Source organism: Chionomys nivalis, chromosome 15 (genome assembly GCF_950005125.1).
Source record: "Chionomys nivalis chromosome 15, mChiNiv1.1, whole genome shotgun sequence".
Lineage (NCBI taxonomy): Eukaryota > Metazoa > Chordata > Mammalia > Rodentia > Cricetidae > Chionomys > Chionomys nivalis.
Window position 1 is genome coordinate 45,982,596 of NC_080100.1, and position 27,456 is coordinate 46,010,051.

Consider the following 27,456-nt stretch of genomic DNA (forward strand, 5'->3'; position numbering starts at 1 on the left):
GCCAGCTCAGGGTTAAAGTTGGCTGCCCACCTGCTTCTTTAGCCTGCCACGTCTGGCTGTCAGTGATTATCAATGACTCACTGCAGAATGTCTGAGGTCACCTGACTTGGCTCAAGTTTCAAACTGTGCACAAGGGGCTAGGGTTGTATCTCAGTAGTAAAATACTCAGCTAGCATGCAAGGGGCCCTGGGTTCAAATCCCCCAATATCAAAACAAAAACAACCTTCCCTTCCCCTGCAAATGTGTGTAAGGGCTTTTGCTTGGGAAGTGTCCAGTTCCACTTTGTAGAAACAGAACACACTGAATGAACGTTCATTTCTGGCTGCACATGGATATTTTTCTCCAGATTCTAAGGGCAAGGCTTCTTCTGCCCTCCTCTACCTTCCCCGGCAGTCACTGCTCGACTTTCCTGTAGCTCTCAGTTCCATGGCAGGGCACAGCACTTACTGTGAGGTCTGTCTTCTCTGCCAGGCAACGGTATAACACATAGAGGGAGAGGAACTGGGTGGACGGCACTTCAAAGGCTTCTTGCATCATGATCTCAAAAACCACAGATAAAGCATCTGGCAAGAAGATGAAGGTGAAAACGAGAGGAAATCAGTTGTAGGTAACATCGTAAATCTCTAAATATAAAAACACTTTCAAAGTGCAGTGCAGTGGGAAAACAAGCAGAATCAAGGCCTTTGACGAAGCAGGTCCTTTCCGAGCCATTCACGCCTACTATACACAGTGCATGCACACTGAACTGGGGCTTGTGCATCACTGACTTCAAAATGCATGTCTTTGGCTCCCAGTGAGTAGCATCTTCAAAATGATCAAATACTGCTTGCTCTATTTACTTCAACAAGATAATGCCTCACACACTGTCCATCAGCCAGAAGAGCTAAGGCAGCAGAAAGAGGTCCATCACCGGCAAAGTCACCCTGACAAGCAAGCAGCCTGCCTGCTTTTCTCCGTTAGAATGCCTCACTGTGGAGGCAAGACAAGACAAAGCCTAGAGGAACTCCCAAACCTCAGGAGTTATTTCAAAGATGGAAACAGGGATAATAAAGATCAGTTTAAAAGAATTCAAAGAAGGGAGAGGAAGATGTTCCTTCATAAGTGTAACATACAGCATATGTTATTTATTTCTACATGAATGCGAGTCATAGAACAGGCCCTGGATGACACCGATTTTCCCATGATATTCTACAACACAGACAAAAGCTAAAAGTATCATTCAAACAATTTCTTTCCGTCAGTAAGTTGTGGTCAAGGTAGAGATGTTAATGCTAACATTGAAACATAAAGCTTGCACATGCCACAAGCACAATGTTTTCAATTGAGTGCATGTGCTCTCCTGCTCAATTTGCATATATGCATAATTACAGACGAGTTATCATGATGTACAGCTGTTCATGGCTAGCTAGTTTTGCAAATACTGCAATGGTTCTGCGGGAGGCTGAGAGGCATCAATTTCTTACTTGTTTTGCAGGAAACTGAGACAGAAAGAACAAAGTATCTAGTAAAGCTAGCAAAATAAGGACCTGGAAGAAATTTTCTTTTCTTTTTTGGGACTTGGTGTCATCATATATCACTGATGAGTTTGAAACTCATTATGTAGACAGGCCAGACTTGAACTCACAGAGATGGGCCAGCTTCTGCTTCCCAAGTGCTGGGATTAAAGATGTGCACCACCACGCTGGGTGAGATTTTCTTTTAAATAATCACACCAATATTTTCAACAAGGATGAAGTCCCATTTTGCTGCTGTTGTTAAGACTTATTTAGTTTTAACTATATGTATGTGGGTGCTGGCTGCATGCTTGTCTTTGCAATCCATGTGTAGTGCCTGGGGAGGCAAGAGGAGGACGTCAAGTCCTCTAGAGGTGGAGTGGCGGAGGGCTGTTGGCTGCCGTGTGGGTGTGTGCTGCACAGGAGCAAACGGTACTCTGACATGCTGAGCCCACTTTCCAGGTCTAAGTCCCCACTTTTTTTCCTCCTGAAACCACACATTTGTTTATTAATTTTATTACTTTACAATTTTATTTACTATTTATTTCATGTGTGTGTGCGTGTGTATGTGTGTGGAGGTCAGAGGACAACCCGCTGGAGTCGGTTCTCCCCTTCTACCTTGTAGATTCCAGGTATCTAACTGAGGTCCTCAGGCTTGGCAGTAGACGCCATTACCCACTGAGCCATTTCACAGGCCTTTCTTTGTAAATCTAATTCTGCCAACTGTTCATTATAGATTCCAAAATTACACATGAAAACGAAATCAATTTTTACTTTATTCTTTTTATTCTGCATTTTAATCAGTTTGGGAAGTGGAATCAGATTGGTCCGTATAATTAACTTTTCCTTTATAATCACTTACAAACAAAATAAAATAAAAAATAAAAACAGCGGCTGGGCGATGGTGGCGCACGCCTTTAATCTCAGCACTCGGGAGGCAGAGGCAGGCGGATCTCTGTGAGTTCGAGGCCAGCCTGGTCTACAAAGGGAGTTCCAGGACAGGCTCCAAAGCTACAGAGAAACCCTGTCTCGAAAAACCAAAAATAAATAAATAAATAAATAAAAAATAAAAAAAATAAAAAAAGCTGGGCGGTGGTGGCGCACGCCTTTAATCCCAGCAGGTGGATCTCTGTGAGTTCAAGGCCAGCCTGGTCTACAAGAGCTAGTTCCAGGACAGGCTCCAAAGCTACAGAGAAACCCTGTCTCGAAAAACAAAAACAAAAACAAAAAATGAAAATAAAAAATATAATCACTTATATACTTTGATATTTCTATCCCATAAAAGGGTGATACTTGAAATTTTTGCATAAATAATAACTTTCATGTAAATTTTTCTGACTAAAAGAGTAATGTAAAGAGACGGTTAATTAAGAAATAAAGAAGGAGGAAGTTGTCTGCATTTGGACCCTTCCATTTGGGAGCCGAAGGTCCTGTATTAGCTGGATGGTCATCTGGTTTCTTACCTTTGTAATTTTCTTTCTTTATGAAATAATCCATCAGTAAATTGAATGTAAAGTTATCTGGAAAAATTCCATACTGAACCTGTATTAAAAAGGAAAATGAAGAGAAAAAAGAAACCCTCTTTAATTTAGTTTGTAACACATGCCTATCTATTATCCAGGATAAAATTTGGCCAACGATGTGCCGATCATTTTGCAGCATCGGTGACAGTGAAACTGAAGCTGTGACTCATGAGGTTTGGTAACTGGAACAGCTGGTCAAGATGAGAGTTGTGAGCGGGTGTCTCACAGATGACACCTGACGGGTGGAACAGGGCTCAGTTCTAACCGCTCACCACAGCTAGACAGAGCAGCAGCAAGGACCATCCCTTCCTCACACATAGCTGCTCCAGCGATCCTTTTCACAAGGTATGAATAAAAATGCAGAAAGAGATCATAAGGAAAAAAGCACATATTATACAGCATATGGTCTGGCTGGAGCTTCAAATACACAAGAAATATGCCAATGCTTTGCAATGAACCCAGCTCCCCGGATGCTGTTTACCTGCATAATTAAGACGCCAGAATTTAGGAATAATATTTTAGGAATAAATAAAGATGATGCAGTCTCTGCTTCAGGGTGTAGTAGGGGCACATTAATGACTCAGATCTTGAAGCCTCAGGCCCACAGCCTCAGATCGGGGACGGAACCCAGCAGTTTTAGCACGCTTCTGTGATTTTCATATACTCGTGAGCCTGACTCCCTACTGCTTAGATCATGGCTACAATTTCACCCCCAATTCTTATTCCAATAGGATTAACCTCCTTGTTCCATAGTGTCACCAACTACCAGACACCTGGGGAACCTCTCCTGTGCCACCTACTCCCTTGGGAGCTTCCAAAGCCTCAGCTGTGAACCACCTGACCTGACTCATGGCAGCAGCGCAGGAAGCCTCAGGTGTGTTCAAGCGGACAAGGCAGGAAGGCTGGCTCAGGGGTGGGCCTGGGATTCTCAGAGAACTCACCCTCAGCAGCGCTAATCCATGGCAGGCTAAAGCCAAAACATTTTAGAATCTAAGTCACTAGAGCTAGAAAGACCTTTGAAATTAACTGGTTCAAGCTGAGTGTGGTGCCAAACACCTATAATTCCTCATAAGGCTGAGGCAGAACTGAGGTGAGTTCTGGGGCAATCTGGGCTACAGGATAAAGTCTGTAGAACAAAGAAAAAGAAATCATCCAGTCCAGGATTCTCAACCTTGACCAAGGGTCAAGAGAAGCCTAAGGAAGATGAAAAGGCAGCCACAATGATCTAGACTCATGTCATTTCATCCACTCCCACAGGACGCACAACAGCAAGAAGGAACCAGTAAACTGTGGGCTCTGGGTGCTAATGCTGTGGTCTAAGTGCATCAGCCCCAGCAGATGTCCCAGAGCAGAATACTGGTTAGGGAAGGCTGTGTGTGTGCACCAGAATCTCTATGCTTTCCACTCATGGTACTTTGAACCCAAATGCCTAGGCCGAGTAAATGAGAATATAAGGGGTAAATACAAGTGCCTGTGATGCTTATTATTTTTGTATGCAGTTGTGTTTGTGCGTGCACATACAGGCAAGGGCTGCCCTGCTCAACTTTTTACATGGGTGCTAGGGATCCAAACTCAAAACATCAACTCAGCTGACTCTCCACAGGGAAGCACCTGTAAATCTAAAAACTTTGGGTGACTCTAGTGGGCAGCTCAGGCTGTCAACCACTGATCTAACTATCCATATAACTCAAGTTGGAGTTGAGAAAACCAGGAACCACAAGGAAAAAAATATTTGCCTGATGTTCCAGGTAATTGACAAGTTAAGAGGTTACAAGCTGGGTCTCCTGACCCTTCACCTGGTGACTTTTCCTTCTAAAGGCCTGGAAGCAACAGAAAAGAGATCCTTTGCTCTACTTTTCTAGACCTTTCTGGATCTGTTTCCACAGGGATCTTCATCTCTGAGTATAATTTCTGGAATGAAGAGCACAAGATTTCATCTCTTCCGTCCCCCGGGGCTGTCCTTTCCCTCACGAGACTGAAGCCTGAACCTTGACCGTCTGTATCTAGGATCTAGTTTCGGCTCTCCTCTGACTCAGCTGTCCCCTTGAGATCTGCCGTCACTGCAGGCCGGGGGCAGCACATGCTGCTCCCGGGGCACTTTTGAAGATAGTTTAAATGGCTCTCCTGCCCTCGACTTCTTCCTTCCAGCTGGACGCCATCTTCAGGATTCCTCCTGGGGCAGCACTTAGGATCTAAGCGAGCTTATCAGTGACAGGGATATCTGTTTTACTTCCGTCTTCATTTATTGAATCAGTTCATCATCTCACACAAATAATATGTAGAGAATATGTTGATTTGACTTGAGCCTAAGTTACAGGTGAAAATCATTTTTGCAGAGAGGAGTCAAAGATAAAATCAGTATTCCATTTTAACTCTAATTTTCAAGGTCTAATGACACTATGAAAATAATAAATTTTCATAAATATATATCCTGTGTAAAATGTTGTTAATTATTCTTTAAGTAATAGTCCTGACTGCCCTGGAACTCGATTTGTAGACCAGGCAGGCCTCGAACTCACAGAGATCCTCCTGCTTCTGCCTCCTGAGTCCTGGGATTAAAGGCCTGTGCTACCACTGCCCAGTTAAAACTTCATGGTGTGTTTTCAATGTAAAGCTATTCATTTATTTTTATTTTTTGTGTACTGGTGCTCTGCGCCTGCATGTATGTCTATATGAGGGCATCAAATACCCTGGAACTAGAGTTACAGACAGTTGTGAGCTGCCATGAGGATGTTGGAAATTGAACCTGAGTCCTCTGGAAGAGTAGCCAGTGCTCTTAACCACTAAGCCGTCTCTCCAGCTGTGTTAAAATTCTTTTTTTTTTTTTTTTTTTTTTTTTTTCGAGACAGGGTTTCTCTGTGGTTTTGAAGCCTGTCCTGAAACTAGCTCTTGTAGACCAGGCTGGTCTCGAACTCACAGAGATCCGCCTGCCTCTGCCTCCCAAGTGCTGGGATTAAAGGTGTGCACCACCACCGCCCGGCCCCGTGTTAAAATTCTTTAATGGTGCATAATAGTGTTTAGGTTGACTCTGGCAATAGTAACACTCTACATTTTGTGCTTATCTTGTATATACTCTCGTGCCATGAAGTCAATGAAGATTGAAGTGCTAGGTGGAGTGTAACATCAGAAGGACCTTAATTCTGGGAACTCTGGGGCTTGTGGGAAGGGGATACCATCTTCTGAAAAAAGTGTAAGATGGTCCTAACAAGCTGGAGATGACACTCCATCACTCACCCAAATTTATGAAAGGGAAGCAGGCAAGAAACCTCAGGCCTAAGGATGAAAACGAAGTGACCACCAGTGCAGACCACATTCCGCTCTTGCCTGTCCTTCCCTGACCACTGTCTGGAAAAGCGGCAGCTACAGGAGCTTTGGGTTTTCAGTTTGTTGGTTTACAACCAGTTCCAGTCTGAAGACAGCAGAAGGATCCTGAGAGGACATTTAAGAACAGTGACTTCTGGTACTTTTCTTTGGTACCATCATGGGTACAAACAGCAGGTCACACACACCTGGAAGCATGCAGGAACCCCTCACCTTATTAACAATGGTATACAAGGCTTTGTCCTGTGCACCGTACTTCAGACACTGTCTAATCCAGGTGTGGATGGTCCAGTCTCTCAGGTACCAACAGTTGGGACTGTGTCGAAATCTAAATAAGACACGAGAAGAGACAATACTGGTGTTATCTCTTAACATTAAAACCCAAACATCTTCCCTCCGCGCGTCCTTCTACTGACACAGTATTTGGTGCAGCCAATGCGCTCGAAAGCCATGAGAGCTGACAACCGGTAAACACTTGAAGTGAAACTCTTGACTGGAAGTCTGAGACCAAATAATAAAATATAAACCTATTTATTTTAAGATAAGAGTCTCTGTGTAGTCCTGGCTGGTCTAGAAGTTACAGATCAGCCTCTACCTCCAAAGTGTCCCAACTAAAGGTATGTGTTACCACACCCAGCTTTATTATTTACTTAATACCCCGTGCCTCAACATCTTGCTTTAATGAGGTTTATAGAAATTATTCGGGGACATATTAATCACAACATTATGCAAATACATAGCTCATCAGAAGGGATGTGTGAAACTGAAGTTGATACTTTGAAAATGAAGTCAAACAGACAAAGAAAAGAAAACCAGAGCAGCACAGAGCTCTGGGGAAACCAGCTTTGCGTTACACCGGCACTTCTTATATATTCGAGAATACCTGGGATACTACTCAGTCAAGAAAACAAACGCACAAACGAAAAGCTGACCAAGATCTCACATTCAGGTCTCTCGGGAACCACGGCCCTGCTACCTCCTTCACAGCTCCACTGTGGTCCCTCCGTTCATTCCCCCTCATGGGCCTCTGACACAGGTGGCCTGAAATGGAGTCACTGGGAAGAACGGCTCCTGGATGATGCTCTGGCTTGAGTCCTCATACACGGCTAGAGCCTGGGCTGGACAGCACTTCTCACCTCCTCAGGGCTGCGGAGGAGGTTGGATTATCTGGGCATGCCTAAATATTTATCTGTTTTCACTAGGACAGAACTTCATACAACCTATTCAGACAACAGAAACCCCCACATTTTCTTTAACCACTCAGAAAGCAGTCTAGTCTCTGGGCCCCACAAAGGTTAAACTCTCATTTAGAGAAGAAAAAAAAAAAAACAAAAACAAAAACAGGAGACAGAAACGTAGAGGTAAAGCCTTTCTGGCATTTAGAGCCATGGGCACATGCTAACACTGTTCTAGAGGCGATTCTTCAGTGTGCCACCAGCTAGTTCCAGTCGTGTGCCTTTGGGCTGGTTTCCTTTCTCTGGGTGACAAAGGAAAAGAGCTTTGGAAAGGAGGGACAGGATAATGTTTAATTTGGGTTGTTAGTGCTCTGGGAGAGACGTGCTTAAACAAAATCTGAAGATCTTTTACAGACTCTCTCCAGCACTCTTTTTAGAGACAGGGAGGATCTTGCCATGTAGCACAGGCTAGCTCTGAGCTCATCATCCTCCTGCCTCTGCCTCTGAGTGTTCAAGTCATGCACCACCAAATTTACATATTCAGTTTGTTTCATCTATCTATCTATCTATCTATCTATCTATCTATCATCCTAGATTTGGCATGAAAATGGTTTTTATTTTAGTTTGTTTGTAAATTAGCTCAAAAAATGAGAAACACAAAACTGTCAAACTAAGTTAAGGTTGACAATGACCTGGCCACAGAAAGGTAATGTACAGCCACCTTACAAATTCTTTGCATAGAGAAAAAAACATACATTTTAGTATTCCACATGCTCCGTCACATTTTCAAATCAACAGTTAAGCTACTTAAGAATCTCTCCAAAACAAAACAAAAACTTGAGATTTAAAATGTAGCCAGTTAACAGCTACTTTTATTTTTATTTAATTTTAGGGGTACTGAAGATCGGACCCAAGATAGTATACGTGCTAGGCGAAGCCTCTGCTACTAAGCTACACACCATAGGCAACTTTTATTTTTAAAAACAAAAACCACCAAGTAAAATAGCAGGTGTTTTGTCTCGATGATGAACATGTTCCCTATTTGGCAGAAACTCCTGGGATATACTAGGACCCACTTATTCCACATGATTCCTTGGTGCCTGACACATTACTTCTTGGCTCATAAAGGTTTTCAGAAAATAAAAGCAGAGCTTCAGTCAAGATATTTATTAAAGGCTACATAATTATGTTCACTATTATACTGGTAACACTCATTGTACATGAAAAAAAATGGTGACCCCTTTGCCTGGGGCAGTATAGCCTCATTACACATGCCTCCAATAACAGTATAAGGAGGGCATAGCCCAAAGGGATTGCTAGGTGCACAGTTTGTGGCTTTGGTGGTTTCACATATTCTCATCTTAATGCCAACCACCTCTTCACCCAAGAGCACCTTAAACTTAATTTCCATTTTAATCTCCCACCTTACAACATCTTGGGTGGCCAGAGGTTATAGCTTTTTTGCTGTTGTTGACAGACTTTAAACCACATTGGTGGCTATATCCATGACCACATCCAAGCAAGTGCCTTTTTTCTTATTCATGATCAGCAAGTGATCCTGAGACTTTGAAGACTGAAAGTGGGACCCTAGCTATGGACCTTTATAGCTTAAATTAACATTTACTTCAAGCTGTTTGCTAACATTCTAAGGCTAGCACCTAGAAGTGCGGCTTTTAGAAGCCTAAAGGAAGTATTACCTATGAAATGACCAGGGTCATTTCATAGACCCCAGTTGCCCAGCAGCTCCTGGAGAGGTCAGGTCAATGAGACCCCTGAACTATAAGGCCTATGTGGAATATTCCTTTACACTGGGTAAATATATGTCACTGTGATTGGTTTAATAAAAAAGCTGACTGGCCAATAACTGGAGAGGATAGGCTGCACCGGAGAACCAGGCTAGGGACACTGGGAAGAAGGGCGGAGTCAGGAGACACCAGCCAGACACAGAGGGGAAACAGGAGGTGCGAGATGAAAGAGAAGTAATGACACATGGCAGATGTAGATTAACAGAAATGGGTCAAATTTAAATTGTAAGAGCTAGTTAGTAATAAACACGAGCAATAAGCCAAACATTTATAATTAAGTCTCTGTGTCGGTTATTTGGGAACTAGTGGGAGGGAGAGAAAAGTCTGCCTATAGGCCTAACAGTCCACATGCGTCACAAGCGTCCAGGACACTTTCAGCTAACTGCCACATCACACCACCTCAGGAACAGCAGTGCGACACTCACATATGAAATACACTGTCCAAAGTGCAGTCCCGGTCAATCCCATACAGGCAGCAGGTGGACCCCTTTCTACCCCATAAGTGTTAAAACTAAAAAGGAAAAAAAAGGAAGGAAGGAAAGAAAGAAAAAGTGATGTGGGATGCCCTTCCGTATACTGTGAATATGTTTTATTACTATGACAGGGCAGAATATAGCTAGGCGGTAAACCCAAACAGATACAAGGAGAAAGAAAGCAGAGTCAGGGAGATGCCAACAGCTGCTGGAGAAAAAAGATGTAAGGTAACAAACCACGAGCCTCGTGATAAAATATAGAATAGTAGAAACAGGTTAATTTAACTTATAAATTATATAAACTTATATAAATGGGTCCGAGCTATTGGTCAAACTTTTATAATTAATATAAACCTCAGAGTGTTTATTCAGGAACTGGCAAATGGGAAAGAAACTTCCAGTTACAAGGAAGAAAGGAAGGAAGGAAGGGAGGAAAGGAGGGAGGGAAGGAAGAAATGAGTTAGTGCAGAATTTCTAGAACATGAAGGAGTCAACACACTAGGCTAAAAAAGAACTATGTTTGGATAGTATGAGAGAAACACCTCAGCCAATTTCACAAGCAGCTTGGCTGGGATTCTCGTGACGGGCTGGTCAGGCTCTGGAATGGGCCTCACCTAGATGACCCTGTGGACTGCTGGCCAGCATGGCAGTGAGGAAGGGCAAAGAAAACACAAACCGACACACTGATTTCCAACTGGCCTGCGAAGAACCTGACCTTTGCCCTCTTCTGCTGCACACTAGCAATTACAGACACTAGAGGACGCCCTTCTCTACCTGGAGCCATCAGCTGGGGCCACATCTCAATAGACGCTTTACCATAGCAGAAGCAGCAGGCTGCCGCGACTGTAGAAAAGATGAAGAAATGAAGGCAGGAGGCGTCTGCAGCTCGGCTCTGTGGACATGCACTTCTTAGAGGAGCACAGGAGGGATGGGACGGTGCTGCTGAGTGTCCACTCTGGTTCTAAGCTGGTACCTGTCACTATTGCTGAACGACAGAAGCGGCCACACTCAGCAGGACTGAGGATTACAACTCAGTGCTGCAGGCTTCATGCACAAGGTCAGGGCCCACTTCCCACAGCGGCCCTATCACCTAGCTACAACACAGACTCTTGCACACGAATGAGCAAGCTTTCCACATGGTTTCCCTGATTAGATGAGCCACCAGCCAAGCCTAACCATACACACAGCCTTCTATCTTTCCCAGAGGATTCTGTATCCTGTGGCAACAGGCTTTCCAGATGGGAACCTCAGCCACCGAGTGAGGTGGGCATGGAGGAGGGGCAGTAGAGAAGACTGCCAAGCAGAAAATGCAGCTGCTTCCATGGCTGAATGTGCAGTGTGAATCAAACCCATGAAGCCAAGTTTGCAATTATCAACAGGGTCAAACGCTTCCTCCTACCAAAAAGCAAGAGAGCATTGTGTGACGAAAGCAGACTGATTCCATTGTTGCTACCCACTTTCTCATCCAAAAAAGGTAATTAGAAAGATAATTATTTCTTTTCCATCCTGCAGGCAAGTCTGCTTTCAGAACCCACAATCTTCAATTCCTTCAATTACCACAAATACAAAATGGAAGTAGCACAGATTAAAATTTCTTTGCTGCTCTAAATCCCATATTTTTATGTTTAAAGAAGTTTCAGTTAATTTTAACTTTCAATAAACATATATTGAGCCTGAATCATTTTTTAAAAAATGTTTTCCTATTTCATCCCCGAAGGCTAACACAAAGTTGTACCTCAACACTTAGAATTCACTAGCTACTCCAGTGGAGATGAAATGCCTTTGATTAAACATCTAGGCAGTTTTCTGAGTTGGATTTATAGAGCTGTGATGCTCAAATCCTGAAGTTCCAATCTTCCAGTTCTACCACTGCACACTTTACAGATGACAGCCGTACAACCGCCCCCACAATAAAGGCACAAGGAGAGTTCGGGTACCCCAGAAGTTCCCCCATGTTCCCTTTGAAGTCAATCTTGAAGGACTTTCTGGTCACTGCAAGACTTTTATACAGATCATTTCCTTGGGTCCCTCCAGAACTGAAAGTATTACTTTATAAGAAGAACTACAAAAGCTGAGTGTGTGGCGCACGCCTTTACTCCCAGTGGAGAGACGGAAGCAGGGAGATGTCAGTGAGATCTAGGCCAACCTTACCTGCAAAGTGAGTTCCAGGACAGCCAGAATCACATAGAAAGCCTCCATCTCGAACAAACAAACAGGGGCCACATTTGCATCTGTTGGTTGGTTTATAATTTGAATTCTGTCAATTTCCAAAAAGAACTTGGAAAAAAAAAAACAAAAACCTGCAATGCAGTTTGGAAGCAGCTTCCTGTAAGCTGCACAGCCCCTCGTCCCCAGGCACTCTGCTGGCCAGCCTGAAAGGAGGACAAGCAAGTGGGCTTTTGGTAGAATAACACAGTACAGAATTTTACAATATGCAGTGTTAAACTAATGTAGCATAATAACACATGTTAAAAATGAAGACGCACGCCAGAGGGACTTCTTAATTATCAAAGTCTGAACCTGTTAGACCCAAAGCTTAAAAATGAGGCCCCTGGCATTTCACTGGGAAACACGCTGGTGTCAGACATACTGGAACCTACTGCACGAGGAAGGCTTCCACAAAAGCAATGACAAGTGGGACATGTGTCACCATGTCCTATATTGTTCTGTCTCTCTTTGGTTGGAGCTGGCTGCTGTTTTGTCAGATCTACATTTCTCAATCCAGGAGAGAGACTACAGCCATGCACTGATAGCAGTCCTGTGTGAGGTACAATGACCCAAATTGCAATCCCCGACTCTACTCTGGAAATGAAACCTCTTTTGTTTTCTGGTGCAGGGAACAACAAAAAAAAAAACTTTGGACAGACCATATGGTCTTTTGGCTCCTTCACTCAGGGGACCTAAGAGAGCCAATCAGAACAAAGCCTGCTGTTCTTTGCTGCTGAGAACACTAGTTTGCTTCCAAAGGCAGTATGTACAGCTAGATGGGAAGTACTATGGGGAGAGAAAGAGAGAAAGAAATATTTACAGTGATCACCGATACTCTTCTGGTAATGGTCCTCATCACTTTGTGGCTGGTGAAACTACACTCAGAAGAACACTGCTCATCCCCAGGCTCACAGGCTAGCTCTAAGAACCACAGAAGCCTGAGGGGTCACAAACAGGAGAGAGCCTCTGGCTAGGAGAGGCAGAAAGCTGAGAAATAAAACTGGATCCTGGAACTTACCTTCTTTATAAAAACATACAAGTTGTGGGAACTGGCTTGGTTTTGGGCAGAGATAAGGGAATATTTTTTAGTTTTGAATATGAAACCTACAGACAAGGAGCATGCAAGTTCAAAAAGATACAAATGTTTCCTGGTGTGTTATAAAGCTAAGATGAAACTACAAAGCCATGAACATGCCAACTAAGGCAGGAAAACCACACACTGATTAGTCATGGTCCCACTGGAATAACTCCGAGGAAGGGGAAGGGAGACAGAAAGGGAAGAAAATCCAATAGGGTATTGGTCGGACTGAATAAGAGTCAGTATTTCCAGAATATTCTAGGTTTATCAAAGCAGGCAGGATTCTGTTTGCCACAAGAGAAGTGAGCAGGCCCAGGAGAGGCAGAGAAGGAAGCCAGCCAGCATGAGCACATTTTACGTGTCTGCCGTGGAGTTACAGAGGCCCTGGGCCATTACTGAGAGGCTCAGCACTAATCTGGATTTCCTAAGAATCAGATTTTTTTTTTCTCAAAGGAAGAAGAAAAGCACCCTTAGAATTCTCAGCATTGACTCTCCTAGAGTATGACAAAGTCAAATCCCCGAGGACTTCTGTTTATCACGAAAAGGATGCACAATACAGTCAGAGCCAAATTCTATTTCTGTAACTACTGACCCCAACTAAGCCAGGCTTTCACAAGGCCCACTAAGATTTACCAATGCCAATATATATGCTGACATTTGTGAGCTTTCTTTACATAGAAACAGCCATCCACTGCCAATTTTGAGTATCACCCTGCCTATAAATAGAGTTGAAGCCAGGATGAAACACTGCCTTTCCCTACAAAGCAGGAGCAGAGGAAGGGGACTAACAGGAAACCACCGATCATATCCTTCCTCCCTACTGCTTCCTTAGTCCAGTCTAGAGACTGAAGGATGGCACCGACTCTGCCTCAGGAAACAGAGGTGCTGACAGGAGGGAAAGTAACAAAATGTTGGCAGAAGATGGGGTTCAAGGGTTCAAAGAATCCTAAAAGGTTTTAATTTAAAAAAAAAAAAAACTGCTCAGTCTTCAACACTGAGTGATGCTTTAAAAAGGGAAATCTAAAACAAAAAGGAGGCCGCGTAGTGGGCGCACGCCTTTAATTCCAGCACTCAGGAGGTAGAGGCAGGCAGATCTCGGTGAGTTCGAGGCTAGCCTGGTCTACAAGAGCTAGTTCCAGGACAGGCTCCAAAGAAACCCTGTCTCAAAAAACGAAAAAAAAAAAAAAAAACAAAAAAGAAAAAGAAAACCCACCCACCCACCCAACCAAAAAAACCCCAAACAAACAAAAGGAAGAAATCGCACCAAAAAGGAGCAGATAGTAGGAAATAATCAAACTCTGACTGAAATCAATAAAACAGAAATAAACAAATATATAAAGAATCAATGAAACAGTTGGTTCTTTGAGAAAAATCAGTAAAATTGGCAAACCCTTATTCAAATTCACTAAGATGTGGAGAGAGAATATCCAAATCAAAAGAATTAGAAATAAAAGGGGGATAAAACAACAGACCTTGAGGAAATCCAGAGAATCATAAGGACATATATTAAAAGCATATATTAAAAATTTGGTACTCTACCAAATTGGTAAATCCAAAACAACAAAAAATGGATAATTTTTTTCATATATACCACCTACAAAAGTTAATCAAGATAAGATAAGCAATTTTAACAGATTTATAATCCCTACTGAAATATAAGCAATAATTAAGTCTCCTAACCAAAAAGAGCCCAGGGTCTCAATAGTTTCAGTGCAGAGTTCTACCAGACATTCAAAAAAGAGTTAATACCAATATTCCTCCAATTATTACACAAAATAGAAATAGAAAAAATACCGCACAATTTATTTTATGAGGCCACAGTTGCCCTGATACTCAAACCACATAAAGACCCAACAAAGAGAGTTACAGACCACTCTCCCTTGTGAACACAGATTCAAAAATTGTCAGTAAATACTTTCAAACTGAATCCAAGAATACATCAGAAAAATTATCCTTCATAATCAAGTAGGCATCATCCCAGAGATTCAGGGATAACTCAACAGATATAAATTGATAAATGTAATCCACCATATAAAGCAGCTGAAAGACAAAAACCACATGATAATACATTAGATGTAGAAAAGGACTTTGACAAAATCCAACATCCCTTCATGGCAGAAGTCCTGGAGAGACTAGAAACACAAGGGTCCCACCTCAACATAATAAAGGCAGTTTACAGCAAGTTTATAACCAACGTCAACTTAGTTGTTGAGAAACTCAAAGCAATTCCACTAAAATCAGAAAGAAAATGAGGCTGTTGGTGTGGGAACCTTGTGCATGCCAGGCAGATGCTTAGTCCCTGAGGAATACCCTCAACCCACCAGCAGAGATGATGGGGATGCCAGAGCCTGCAAGTTGGCATCTAAAACTTCAAAATGAAATGATAGAATCAATGAAAGTTAAATCCCAAGGTCCCCCAAGCACACTTTATTTTATTTATTTGTTTGTTTGTTTTTCAGAACAGGGTTTCTCTGTAGCTTTTGGGGCCTACCCTGGAACTAGCTCTTGTAGACCAGGCTGGTCTTGATCTCACAGAAATCCTGCCTTTGCCTCCTGAGTACTGGGATACAAGGCATGTAACACCACTACCTGACTCCCTCCAAGTACGTTTTAACTCAAGCTCAAGTTTTGTAGGAAATAAAAATTTCAACAATCAACTCTTCATGAGCAAAGTACTTTCTATTCAACTGTCTATTTACTACGTTCAATTTAGATATAAAGACTTAACCAAAGTAATTCTTTTATGCAAAATAAATCATTTCATATACTGCTAGTATTTAAATTTTTTTTTAGTAAATTTTGTTCTTCTCCAATGTCATATATACTGTGTATTTCGGAAGCTCTTGCCCTGTCTTCTCCCATCCTTTCCTGTCCATAAAGCTCCCCCATATCCCTAGAACTCTCTTTCCCCTATTCTTAGTCTGTGTCCCACAGAGTTTAATGAGGACCCTCTGTGTGATCCTGAGTTTAGAACTAACCATCAGAGCATGGTGGGCTTCACAGTGGTACACAACCTGCTACCATGTCTTCTGTCTCTCAGGTCTGTTGACTGCCAACGTATCAACAGTGTGTGGTATGGCTGCTAAGGGCCCTTGACCCGCCACACCTGACTGTTAAGAAGGACTGGCTTCTGTGGACTCACTAACAGTGTGCAGAGTGCTGTGAATTTCTGGTTCCCATGTCTGTGTCCTGATTAGGAAATGGAATTTCACAAGCCCCTCCCCATTCTGAGGCTCTTATACTCTTGCTGCACCCTATCCCAAAATGCTGCCTGAGCCATAAAGGGGCTGTAGAAATACCTTATCTAAGGTTTATCCCCCAACTGTCCTTTATTCTTAGCATCTTGTGCAGCCAAGGGCTGTTGCCTTTATCTCCATCTCCAAGGAGGGGCTTTTTTTTTTTTTTTTTTTTTGCTTTTTCGAGACAGGGTTTCTCTGTGGTTTTGGAGCCTGTCCTGGAACTAGCTCTTGTAGACCAGGCTGGTCTCGAACTCACAGAGATCCACCTGCCTCTGCCTCCCAAGTGCTGGGATTAAAGGCGTGCGCCACCACCGCCCGGCCTAAGGAGGGGCTTCTTTAAGGCTGAGAATAGCCTTTGGTCTGAGCCAGGCCCTGAATCTCTTACAGCTTCTACTCTGTAAGTACACTGCTGATAAGCAATCATAATCATCCGCCATCACTAATTTTGGTATGAAACTCCTGTTATCTGGGAATTCCCACTGGAAATTCCTAAAGCAGAAAGGCTTGATTTCTCTTAAGAAAAAAAAAAAAAGTTCTTAAGATGGTGTGGGCATAAAGATAGTATGAACTTACTTGACAGTTTCTGGAACCATAAAAAGGATATAACCATTATCTTAAGTTTAAAAAAGAAGCAAGTTTGCATACTGAGATCTGCAATTGTCAGTCCAATTAGTTTTAATTTGCCAGTTTTAAAAAATAATTCAAAAGTAGTTGTTTATATATAAAGCAGGAAAATAAAGGTGACCACTATAGTTTTTATTTTGATGCTTCTGTGTCAGTATATTCATATGTGTATAGGTGACCACAAAGGCCCCCAAAGGGTGTCAGATCATCCAGAGCAGGAATTATAGGCCATTGTGAACTGTCTCACATGTATGCCGGGGACCAAACTCGGTTCCCTTGGAAAAGCAGCAAATGTTCTGAACCACTGACTCATGTCTCCAGCCCCATTTTTAGATCTCGTATATCTCCCATAGGCCCCCCTATTGGAGGTACTGCTGGGAAGCGGTGGCACCTTTAAGGGTAGGACCTGGTGAGCCCAGGGCCATGGAGCGGTGCCACTGAAGGGGGTTGTGAGATCCTGCCCTAGTCCTTGCATTTTTTTTTCATTCCCAGCCACACAGTAGGTGGTTTCACTCTGTCACCATGTTCCCTGCTATCATCACCAGAAACCGTACCAAAGGCTGAAGAAATGCAATGGGCCCACACGTCAAAGACTTAAACTTCTATCACTGTTAGCCAAAAGTAGCTCCTTTCTCTTTGTAAGTTTATCCCTTGTGATGGTGGAATTACTGTGTCTTTCTTGGACTTCCAATGGTCAGACCTAGATATGGACATTTAATAGACAATTCTTCTATTTAACTCAAGTCAGCTTCCATATCAAAACCAAGCATTTAAAAAACTGAATATGTAAAACACATAAACATAAAATGCTAATAACATTCCTAAGAACGACTGAAAGCAAACTTTACCTCACGGGAAGGCTAAAGACCACCTACAACTCCTCTTGGTACTATGACAGCCACCAGAAAGAACGGTGCAAGTTTTGAATGCAGAAGAGCGTTTCTTGAGTGATACACCAAACACGAAAGTCTGAGTTCACTGTTCTGGCTGACCTGCCATAAAACACCACGCTTTAGCAAAGAAAAAGCTCTAAGCTGGCCCGGAGTGAGGGGATGAACAATCTGAAAAACATCTTTTACTGTCTGGGAAAATTAGAACAGTGCCGGCAAGGGCCAGGAGAGCGGCTCGACTGTGACTCAGGCAGCCTTCCAAGGCCTTCTGCTTTGCTGAGTGTGAGTCATAAGGGAAGGAGTGAGAACACAGCAAAAGTTTCATCTTTCCTCCCTGGTCCTAACTCCTCCCCCTCTTTTATTTTATTTTTTTAAAGGCTTTGATGGGTAATAAACAGATTCCAAAAAGGCTTAGCCAGGGAAGTCAGACCAGCTTGGGGACAAAATACCATTGCAGAAACGTCTATTGCTTGGCACTGCGCTGCAGTCATCAAAGTACCCTCTGTATCCTGAAGACGGACAGCCTGTTGGTCACGACTACACTCTGCAAGTGAGAGTGGAGAAATGGGCCATGCAAATACCTCTGCTTCCTGAGTTTCCTCATATCATCAACTCATATACTGGACAACCACTGGGCAGGAAGCACGGAGCATGAATATATTCCTGCATGAACATATGTGAAGTGGCATCTCAAGCATGACGCTAGGAAATATGTCTGTCACAATGAATGAAGCTCTGGGAACTGGTACCAAAAAGTGGGGAGGTTTTTTTTTGGTTTCAGGCTATTCTTTTAAATTTTATTTTAATTAAGTAAAAACTGAATGTAAAAGAGAATTCAGTTTCTGAACCTATTTGGAATTACTTAATATAGTTTTCTGGAGGATTTGGTGAGGACAAGTCTTCTATCTTCTGCACTTGAACACTTAGCAGCCACAATATTTACACTAAGTACCACCTGATAAAGACGAATAAACATATTCCTTGCCTGGAATGAGGCTTGATCTGGATATCAAAAACAAATTATATATGTGTGTGTGTGTGTGTGTATGCATGTATGTATATTTGAGCTACAGCTTTCAGTAGGAAAGGAAACCCAACTGTTCTCTTCCTGATAGTCTTCTTTATTAGAAATGCAGATGAGACAGGGTCCTGCTGGGAAATATTATTTTCAGGTACGTGACTTTTGTTTAAGCTGCATTTGATTAACTGTGAAGCTGTGATGTCTAAAACACCTGATGGTCCTAATATAGAAGGTGAACAGCCAATAGAGAGGCAGAAGTAAGGACAAGCAGGGCTAAGCAGGCAGAGAGGATAAAAGGAAAACTGAGGAGCACTAGGAGCAAGAGAACAAGGAGAGGAGGAGATCAGGGGCAGCCACCCAGCTACACAGCAAGCTGCAGAGAAAGAAGAAAGGTCTACAGAAATAGAGAAAGATAAAAGCCCAGAGGCAAAGGTTGTCAGGATAAGTTAAGAAAGCTGGCTAGAAACCAAGCTAAGGCTGGGCATTCATAACTAGGAATAAGCCTCTGAGTGATTATTGGGAACTGGGTGGCAGGAACCCCCGAAAGTCAAAAAGAGTGAAAAATTCACACAACAGGGTCCTCCTTCCTCATGCAAATGTTTACTCTTGACAACCCTGGACTGTGTTCTGTGCTGAGCACTTGAAGGTGCAGAGAGGCAACATGGTCACAAGGGCTGGTTACATAGAGAGGTAAACCAAACAAGGGCAGGGGTGGGGAGGGAACCAACAAAATTCACTCAGACACATGGGAGGACCAAACCACTGTACAGTGAAAAACCACTGGCATTGCCACCAGGAGCTGCCTGATACGAAGCTGCTCTGTGTCTGATGAGAGCAGGCCCTGATCCACTGCCGGCTTAAGTCATTTATCCTGAGAATTAGTTTTGTCATTTATAAAGCAGAGGTGATAATGCCGTAATCACTGGGTTACTATGAAAATCAAAAGAGAATTAGGCATGTGTTTGACAGCTGGGAGCAACAGAGTACAAATATGTACACATCCACGCAGTATTATGACTACAGCCCACTTCATTAGGCACTCGATGGCATGCACTCGATACTGCTCACCAAAATCCTTGTCAGTGCTAAGTACACTAGCCAGCTAGCTTCGGAGACTGTGGTGGAGTACCTGGCACAGTCATTGTAAGGGAAGGTTTGCTTCTGCTCCTGGCTCTGGAGGATCAAGTTCATATTGTCGTTTGAGTCTGAGGCAGCACATTGTGGCAAGAATGCACATGAGGTGGTGAGTGTTTCTTGCCAACAGGATGTAGAATCTGGGAGCTGGGCCTCTGGGCACACCTGTGGGGGTTATCTACATTAACTGAGATGAGAAGACTCAACCACTGCGGGTGCTGAAATACTGGACTAGAAGGTTGCTCAGTGGAGAAAGGGAACTAAGCAACCACAAGCACTCAGTGTACACCCCTCCTCCTCCTCCTAAGATTTTAGTTTAATTCTCTGTGTATGAGCGTTTTGACTGCGTGTGTGAGTATGCACTGTACGCATGCCTGGTGCCTGGGGAGGTCAGAAGAAGCGTTGGATTCCCTGGAAATGAGTTATGGACAGTTGTAAACTGTCATTTGGGTTCTGGAAACTGAATCCAGGGCCTCAGCAAGTACTTTCAACTGCTAAGCTATTTCTCCAGCCCCTGCCCTCAGGTTCTTGTCTATGAAAGCCATGTGCCTCAAGATCTTATTGCTGTGATTTGCCTACCACAATGGACTATAAACTGTAATTGAGAGAATAAATAAATTCCTTCCCTCTTAAGTGGCTTTGTAAGAGTATTTTATCATAAGAAAAGGAAAAGAAACTCAATCAGCATGGTAGACACACCACTCACATTCCAAGTCATGAAGGACAGAGAGAAAGAGTACTGGCTAGAACATCTAAACTCTTTTTCCTTTTGTAATGGTGCTGAACATTGACCCAGAGACCCACAAATGTAATCAGCAATCCAGCCCCAGATCCCTTCTGATGGCACCCGAGGACCTTTCATTGGAGCCCACCTATTAAAGGCATACAGCATCTTCTACTAGCACTACCCTGAGGATCAAGCTTTTACATACAGATCTTGCAAGACATTTATGCAACCACAGCACTAAGAACTGTAGCATAACTGCTCTTGGCAGAGAAGCTAAGATACAAGACATGACATTAGACAAGAATTTTTTCCTACGAGTTCAGGAAACTGATTCAGGATCTTAATCTATAAAGCGAGGGTGTAAGTTACACCTATTTGGTATGGTGGAACTCTGGATCGATAATGAAGATTAAGGAGACAATACAATAAGCTGAGCACAGTGCTTGCTGCATGGTATTTTCAGGGACCCCAGACAGAGCATCTAATAGCAGCCACATCCAACAGGTTAATGAATAAAATGTGAGCTCTTAGGAGTATTTCTAGCCACATCCAACATATGCTCAGGGCACATGTGTGGCAAACATGTGGCTGCCAGCAGCCAGAGCAGATGGCATGGGGTAAGTACAGGGCCAGTGACAAGTCCCTGTCCCCTCATTCCTCCAAAGACAGTCTTAAAGGAAGAGCTACAGGGTGAAACAGAGAGAACAGAGAGGCTTTTCACAGTCACAAAGGCTCATGCCAACCACAGCAGGCGTGTGCCACCTAGACTGAGAAGATAGTGGGGTTATGGCAGGGAACAGTTACAGAGGACAAGGGATTCAGGATGGGGTTACCCAACAGGAAGTCATTTACCCATGAGTGTCCTCCTTCCTTTGGACTCGTATCTACCTGGGGTCCTGGGGCAAATCAGTCCTCACCAGTTTCTGTGTGGACTAGACAACTCCAGGGTATGGATGCCCAGCCCGGAACAGACGCACTGAATCAATCGAAAGAGGAGCTACCAAGCACTACTCAGGAGTTGGCATGGGGCTAGGGACAAGATCTCAGGAGAGTGTAGAACATGCCACCACCCAAGGTCGAAATAAAGGAAATGAAAAACAGGCAAAGCATTTCCTGCTGCACAAGCCACTGGCCCAGCCTGGGGCTTCTGCTCTCCATGTAGCCAAGAATACACCTCCTCACCTCTCACCCACCAGAGGCAACACAGAACTGCTCAGAGCTGAAAGCTCAGGTGGCTGTTCCCAACTTCACAGGAGACACAAACTCTTTCAGACAGTGTGGACAGTTCGCTGTGTACACTGGCACACGCCTCCAATCCCAGGACTAGGGCAGTAGAGGGGAGTTCAGGCTACACAGTGAGTTTGAGGGGACCCTGGGCTATGGAGGTGGTGGGGGCAGCACACGAGAACATATGTAGAGCTGACACCAGTCACAGGACAGCAAAGGGCTGCTGGCTTAATAGAATATCTATAAAAACAAATACAGAATGGGTTTATTGTTTTGAAAAAAAATTATAGACATATAAATACATCTACCAATCTATAAATAACCACTAATTGTATTTTAGGACGCTATGCTAAGATAGATCTTAAAAAATGCGAGAACGTCAGTGTGAGCTGCTATGGTGACGGATGACAGAACTGAATGTCTCCAGGGCATTCCTGCAATCCCGTGCAATCCTAAGTCAAGTTTGTTGGCAAGTCAGTTCTGAGTTTATTCCTCAGAACGTGTGGGTGAATGGAACATACAAAAGGGTATCATATACTCGGGAGCTCCTGGGTTTCTCTCTTCAACACTTAAATCTCTAAAAACAAAATAAAAGGCAGGTAACACAGGAGAATGACAGCTGCCTTGCCCTCATCACCTGGTGATATTTACTATGACTGAGAATGACAATGGCAATGGTGCTAAATAACACTGTTAACTCAGATGGACCAGATCCTTTCGAAATGCCAGGCATGACATTCACAACTCCATGCGTTCTCCATCTCCCCTTTACAGTCTAGGAAACTGAAACTGCAGATAGCAATCTAGCGTAAAGGCCAGGCAGCCAGGTTGCTATGCAGGTGAAGGGGCCTGCTGCCAGGTGTGACAAACCTGAGTTTGATCCCAGGTCCTGCACAGCAGGAGGCAAGAACAGACTATGGAAAGGTATCCGGCCTCATAGTTCAAGATTATAGGTATAAGCTGCCATACCTACCTTAATCACATCTCTCTTAAATATACAGCAAATTATGTAATATTGCAATCATTTATTCACTCATTTGCTTTTTAGAAGTCTTGCTACGTAACTCAGATTGGCTTGGTGCTCACTATGTAGCCTTGTACTTTAGAGACCATGCTGTCTTAACGCAGGTACTGAAATTTTAGGTTTAAGCCAAAACACCTAGCATGGCTTCTTAATTTAAAATGGTGAAACTTTAGACATATTCATAGGACCTGTTTCCACATATATGTGTATATTATATTATATTAAATGTGTTATATTAAATATACACATACGTGTATATTTAAATTAAATGTTTTATTTATATTAGAAGGGCCAAGAAGCTAGGGGATGACTCTTACAAGATTAAGAAAACAACATCTACCTACAAGGAAGCCTAGAACACCTTGTGGGGCAGCTCTTTACAGAGGGCTGCATGACCTCAGGAATCAGGGAAGCCATTGCCTAGCTTTTACGAGCATGTTGTGTGCATGAGTGCAGACTCTGTGTGTGTATGTGTGTGTTTACTGAAGGGAGAGAAGGAAGAAATGAGGGAAAAGAGAAAAAAAAAAAACAGAAGGGCAACAGGGAAGGGAACCATCCTTCCTTGAAATCCTCAAGGTTGACAGAAAGTGAAATTCCTTTCCCTGATCCTGGAATTAAGAATGCAGACACTGGGCAGGGGACTTGAGGATTTAGTGAATTCAGAAGCACACTAGAACAGGGAGCAGTGGTTACAGATCCTTATTCCCATGAAGCTACAGGGTATAACAGCACCTGCTTCCTGTTCACTCCTTGCAAATGCCACGTGGGACTGACATTGTACACAAGCCATGCCATCAGGTACTTTTATTTTGTACCAATTCAAGGGATTAAAACGCCTCCAAGGTTGAGTTAGTGAATTTAGGTCATTCAAATCCGAATTAGGACTGCTGTTAGAAATGTGTAATGGTCTTTTGCTTTCTCGTTTCCATTATGCTTTTCCTTAGAGGAGTGCCTGCTGTTAAGAAACAGAAATGTCATTTTCTTCACTGAAATAACGTAAAATGCAAGATTTAGTTGCTCTATTCAGACCTTACCTGTCACATCTAAAATGTGATATATTTTTGACATTCATCCAATATACACAAAATGCCTCTGAACGAACAGCAGGAACGGACCAAGAGCTAAGAGCATAAGCAGGGGCAGTGGAGCATGAGTGTGGTCCCGGCTGAGGAGGCGAGCCCAGAACTCTGAGGCCGGGCTGAACACCACTAACTAGCACTAACAGATACTCAGATGAATTACGAGCTATTTGAAGTCAGTTCTAACCCAATGGGGTGCTCATCATGGCCAATCACTGCACGTACCCGTGTCTCAGAAAATCTGCTCTTCCCGAGGCACTCAAGCTGACAACACACAAATACGACAACCAGCTCGTCACCACTTTCTACTGCGCACATCCCCGCAGCCATTGCACTCATCTCTTCCTGAAGACTATCGTTTTCTTGTTAAAGCAAGCTTTTATAAGTACGTGCATCAGGTCCATTTCACAGACAAGGAGCCTCAAAACCAAAACTTTCCCAAGGTCATACAGTCAATACGAAACAAGGCAGACTTCAAACTCGGAATAGGGTTCTGGAGCTTCAACCGTGAAGTGCTTGGTGCTAAAGTTAGGTGGCTTGGGTAGGGTGGGGGTGACAAAGTCTCTGCCAGCTTTCCACTAGTAGCTGGGCTTTTCAGGGCCCAGCCAGAGTATCAGCTACAAACCATGAGGTTATATTCTAATTAAATTATTCTGTAGAAGAGGGACATTTGGCAAGAAAAATCTTATTTGTCATTTCAGAGGTTGAAAATAACATCAAATGGATTCAAGGATAAAGAACGAGAGGCATTATCTTGTTCTTCCCCTGGTCCCAGAATACAGTACTATCAATAGGCTGATGAGCAAGTCACCTCAGCTCAGCTCAGCTCTGGAATTCCCATTATGATTCACTAATAACAATCAAGTATCATAGTGAGTCTTCATCCGAAGGGTGCCACAGATGTACTTATTGGTACATGCCTCACGTATCTATGCACTATGGAACTGTATCGTTTCCTTATAGGTCCGTAGACACAGTCATACAAAAGAAACTGCTATTAAATAGAACGCACCAGAGAATTAAGAACGGGTGGAGCCATCCCAAAATTTTAAATCCTTACAGGAATTAAAAAAAAAGTAAGTAAAATCTAAGGAAGGGATGATGGGGAAGGGATCATCTGCAGGCGGACTCAACTGCAGAGCACGCTGGGACTGAACACAGGACACCTGGGACACATCTTCATACTATCTACCGGGTGCCTTCACTTTCTCCACTAAACCCGTGAGCTCAGATTTGACCATGAGCACCTCCACAATCTTTTTATGTAAATATATTAACTGAACACTGTTTTCGCCCAGCTACCCAAAGTGATGTGAAAACACAGTGACTGGAACTGCAGAAATACACAGGCCAGATGGAGAAGCCGCAGGATGACTCATCAGAACCAAGGAATTACTGTGTGATCTGATTTTAGCCACTTGCCAAGTGAGCTTTAAAACAATAGGCCTGCTATTCTCCTATTTCTCACAGCCTGAATCATGCTGAATCATGTCATCAGATTTTCATAATAAGATGAACAAATTCCATGTCTTCCACCCTAATTAATTCATGGACCCTCTAATGGCCACCCGTGTCTACATAGAACGACTGACATGCCATGATCTATAAGGTGGATAAGAAAGTCCCCAGGGTGACTTGCTAAACAAAAGGAATACAAGAGTACAGTGTGAGAGGAACACAGCAGGCCCCGCCCGAGCTGAGAAGCTATGGGGAAGGATGTGGCCCCATCTAGTAAAACACCCACACTCATGTACATGCAGACAACCTCAATTAAAGTTAGTGGGTTATATAGTAAAAAGAAAAGATGTCAAGGAAAGAAATGACATCAAAGACTTGTTAGGATGAAGGGCTTGGGGTGGGGACACAGATAAGAGAAAAATGGTATATATAAGTGAACATATTAAAATATATTACATACATGTGTAAAATTCTCAAATATTAATAATGTAATGGCATAGATAAATAAAGAATGGTTTTATTTATTCTGTGAAGGTTATTGCTGATGATCAAAGGCTAGGTAGCCTGTTCATCTTCTGAAATAACAAAGAATAAGTGTACCATGTGCCAGGAAAGAATTACAGCTAAGGAGCCCTGGACACCTGAAACCATGGCTTTGATCCTCCTCAACCCCAACCCCACACTTTGTTTGTTTTCAGTTAAACCCAGGGCTAGCATAATAAGCAAGTGCTCTTCCTCAGAACTGCATCTCCAGCCTTCTACATCGTTTTTATTATCTTACTGTTTCTTAGTGGAATATTCATAGCTCTATATACATATACATCAGTCTTATTACAGATTTGTACCTTTAACAAAATACTTTTATTCCTTTTCCACTACAGTTTGAGCTCTATGAAATGAGGTTAAACAGGATGATTTTGAGGAGACTAAGAATCTGTTTTAAAGCCCTGCCTTGTAAGGTCTGCAGAGGCTTGGATTGTTATCCTCCCTACAATAATATGACCACCCTCTATCCATGGCGGTGAATCTGACTCTTCTCACTGAGTGACACTAGGAGAAAGTGGCACTGTGGTTGCTGTACTCGCCTACAATCCTGAATCAAGTGGCCTTGGCCTGCAATAGTGCCACCGCTCCCATGGAGATTCGTGGACACGAGTTTTAAGAAAATTGTTTTGGATAAACATTTCATACTCCAAGCTGTGGTGGGAATAAAGAATATGAGCTAGACTTATGTGCCTTGTTCAGGGTGGGTTGACATGGCAGAGGGAAAGAAAACAAGGATTTTAAAGATGGCTGCCTTGGTTGAGGTGGGATTCAGAAGTCACTACTCCTCTATTCAAGGACTTAATCTTCAAGATTGACACAAACTTAGCATTAACTGAGCTTTCAGAGTGCCTGGCACCAGAGAATCTTCAGGGAGGAGTCCAAGAGAGGGAGGCACCATAGAACTATCAAGGACGGCTGCCAGGTGAGCCGTAAACCTAAGAGACAGATCAGCATTCTGTCCCATCTAATATGAAAAAAGAGAGTGTTCTATTATGTCTTCTGATTTTTGTTTGTTTTAGAAACTTATCAAGCAAAATGCAACAAAAAATTTTGTGCTCTCATTGATTTGGGCTGAATAAATGAACCATTTTGTCATTATTTCAATGACCAAACACACTCTTTTCTGAGCCTCAAACTGTAACTCAACTTTTTTTTTTTGAGACAGGGTTTCTGTGTAGCCCTGGCTGTCCTGAAACTCACGCTGTAGACGGGTTGGCCTCAAACTCAAGAGATCCACCAGCCTCTGCATCACAAATGCTGGGAGTAAAAGTGTGCACTACCCCACCTGGCTTGGAACTCAACTCTTGGAGGTGTTTCAGGAAGGTGGGGCCTAATGGAAGACTGAGGTCAGCAGAGCCTGACCAATGGGCTAACTTCGTCACGAAGAGGGCTTGGAGTAGGTTCTGTTCTT

General features: G+C 43.1%; 1 protein-coding gene across 1 annotated transcript in view; it reads right to left on the minus strand.

Moving 5' to 3' along the window:
• Mrps27 (mitochondrial ribosomal protein S27) overlaps positions 1-27,456 on the minus strand; it is a 77,527-nt gene that overhangs the window by 12,249 nt on the left and 37,822 nt on the right. The window contains exons 5-7 of the mRNA XM_057789742.1: positions 6,551-6,665; positions 2,957-3,035; positions 448-563 (exon numbers count right to left, since the gene is read on the minus strand). Of these exons, the coding sequence (XP_057645725.1) occupies positions 448-563; positions 2,957-3,035; positions 6,551-6,665 (310 nt within the window). The remainder of the gene's footprint in view (positions 1-447; positions 564-2,956; positions 3,036-6,550; positions 6,666-27,456) is intronic.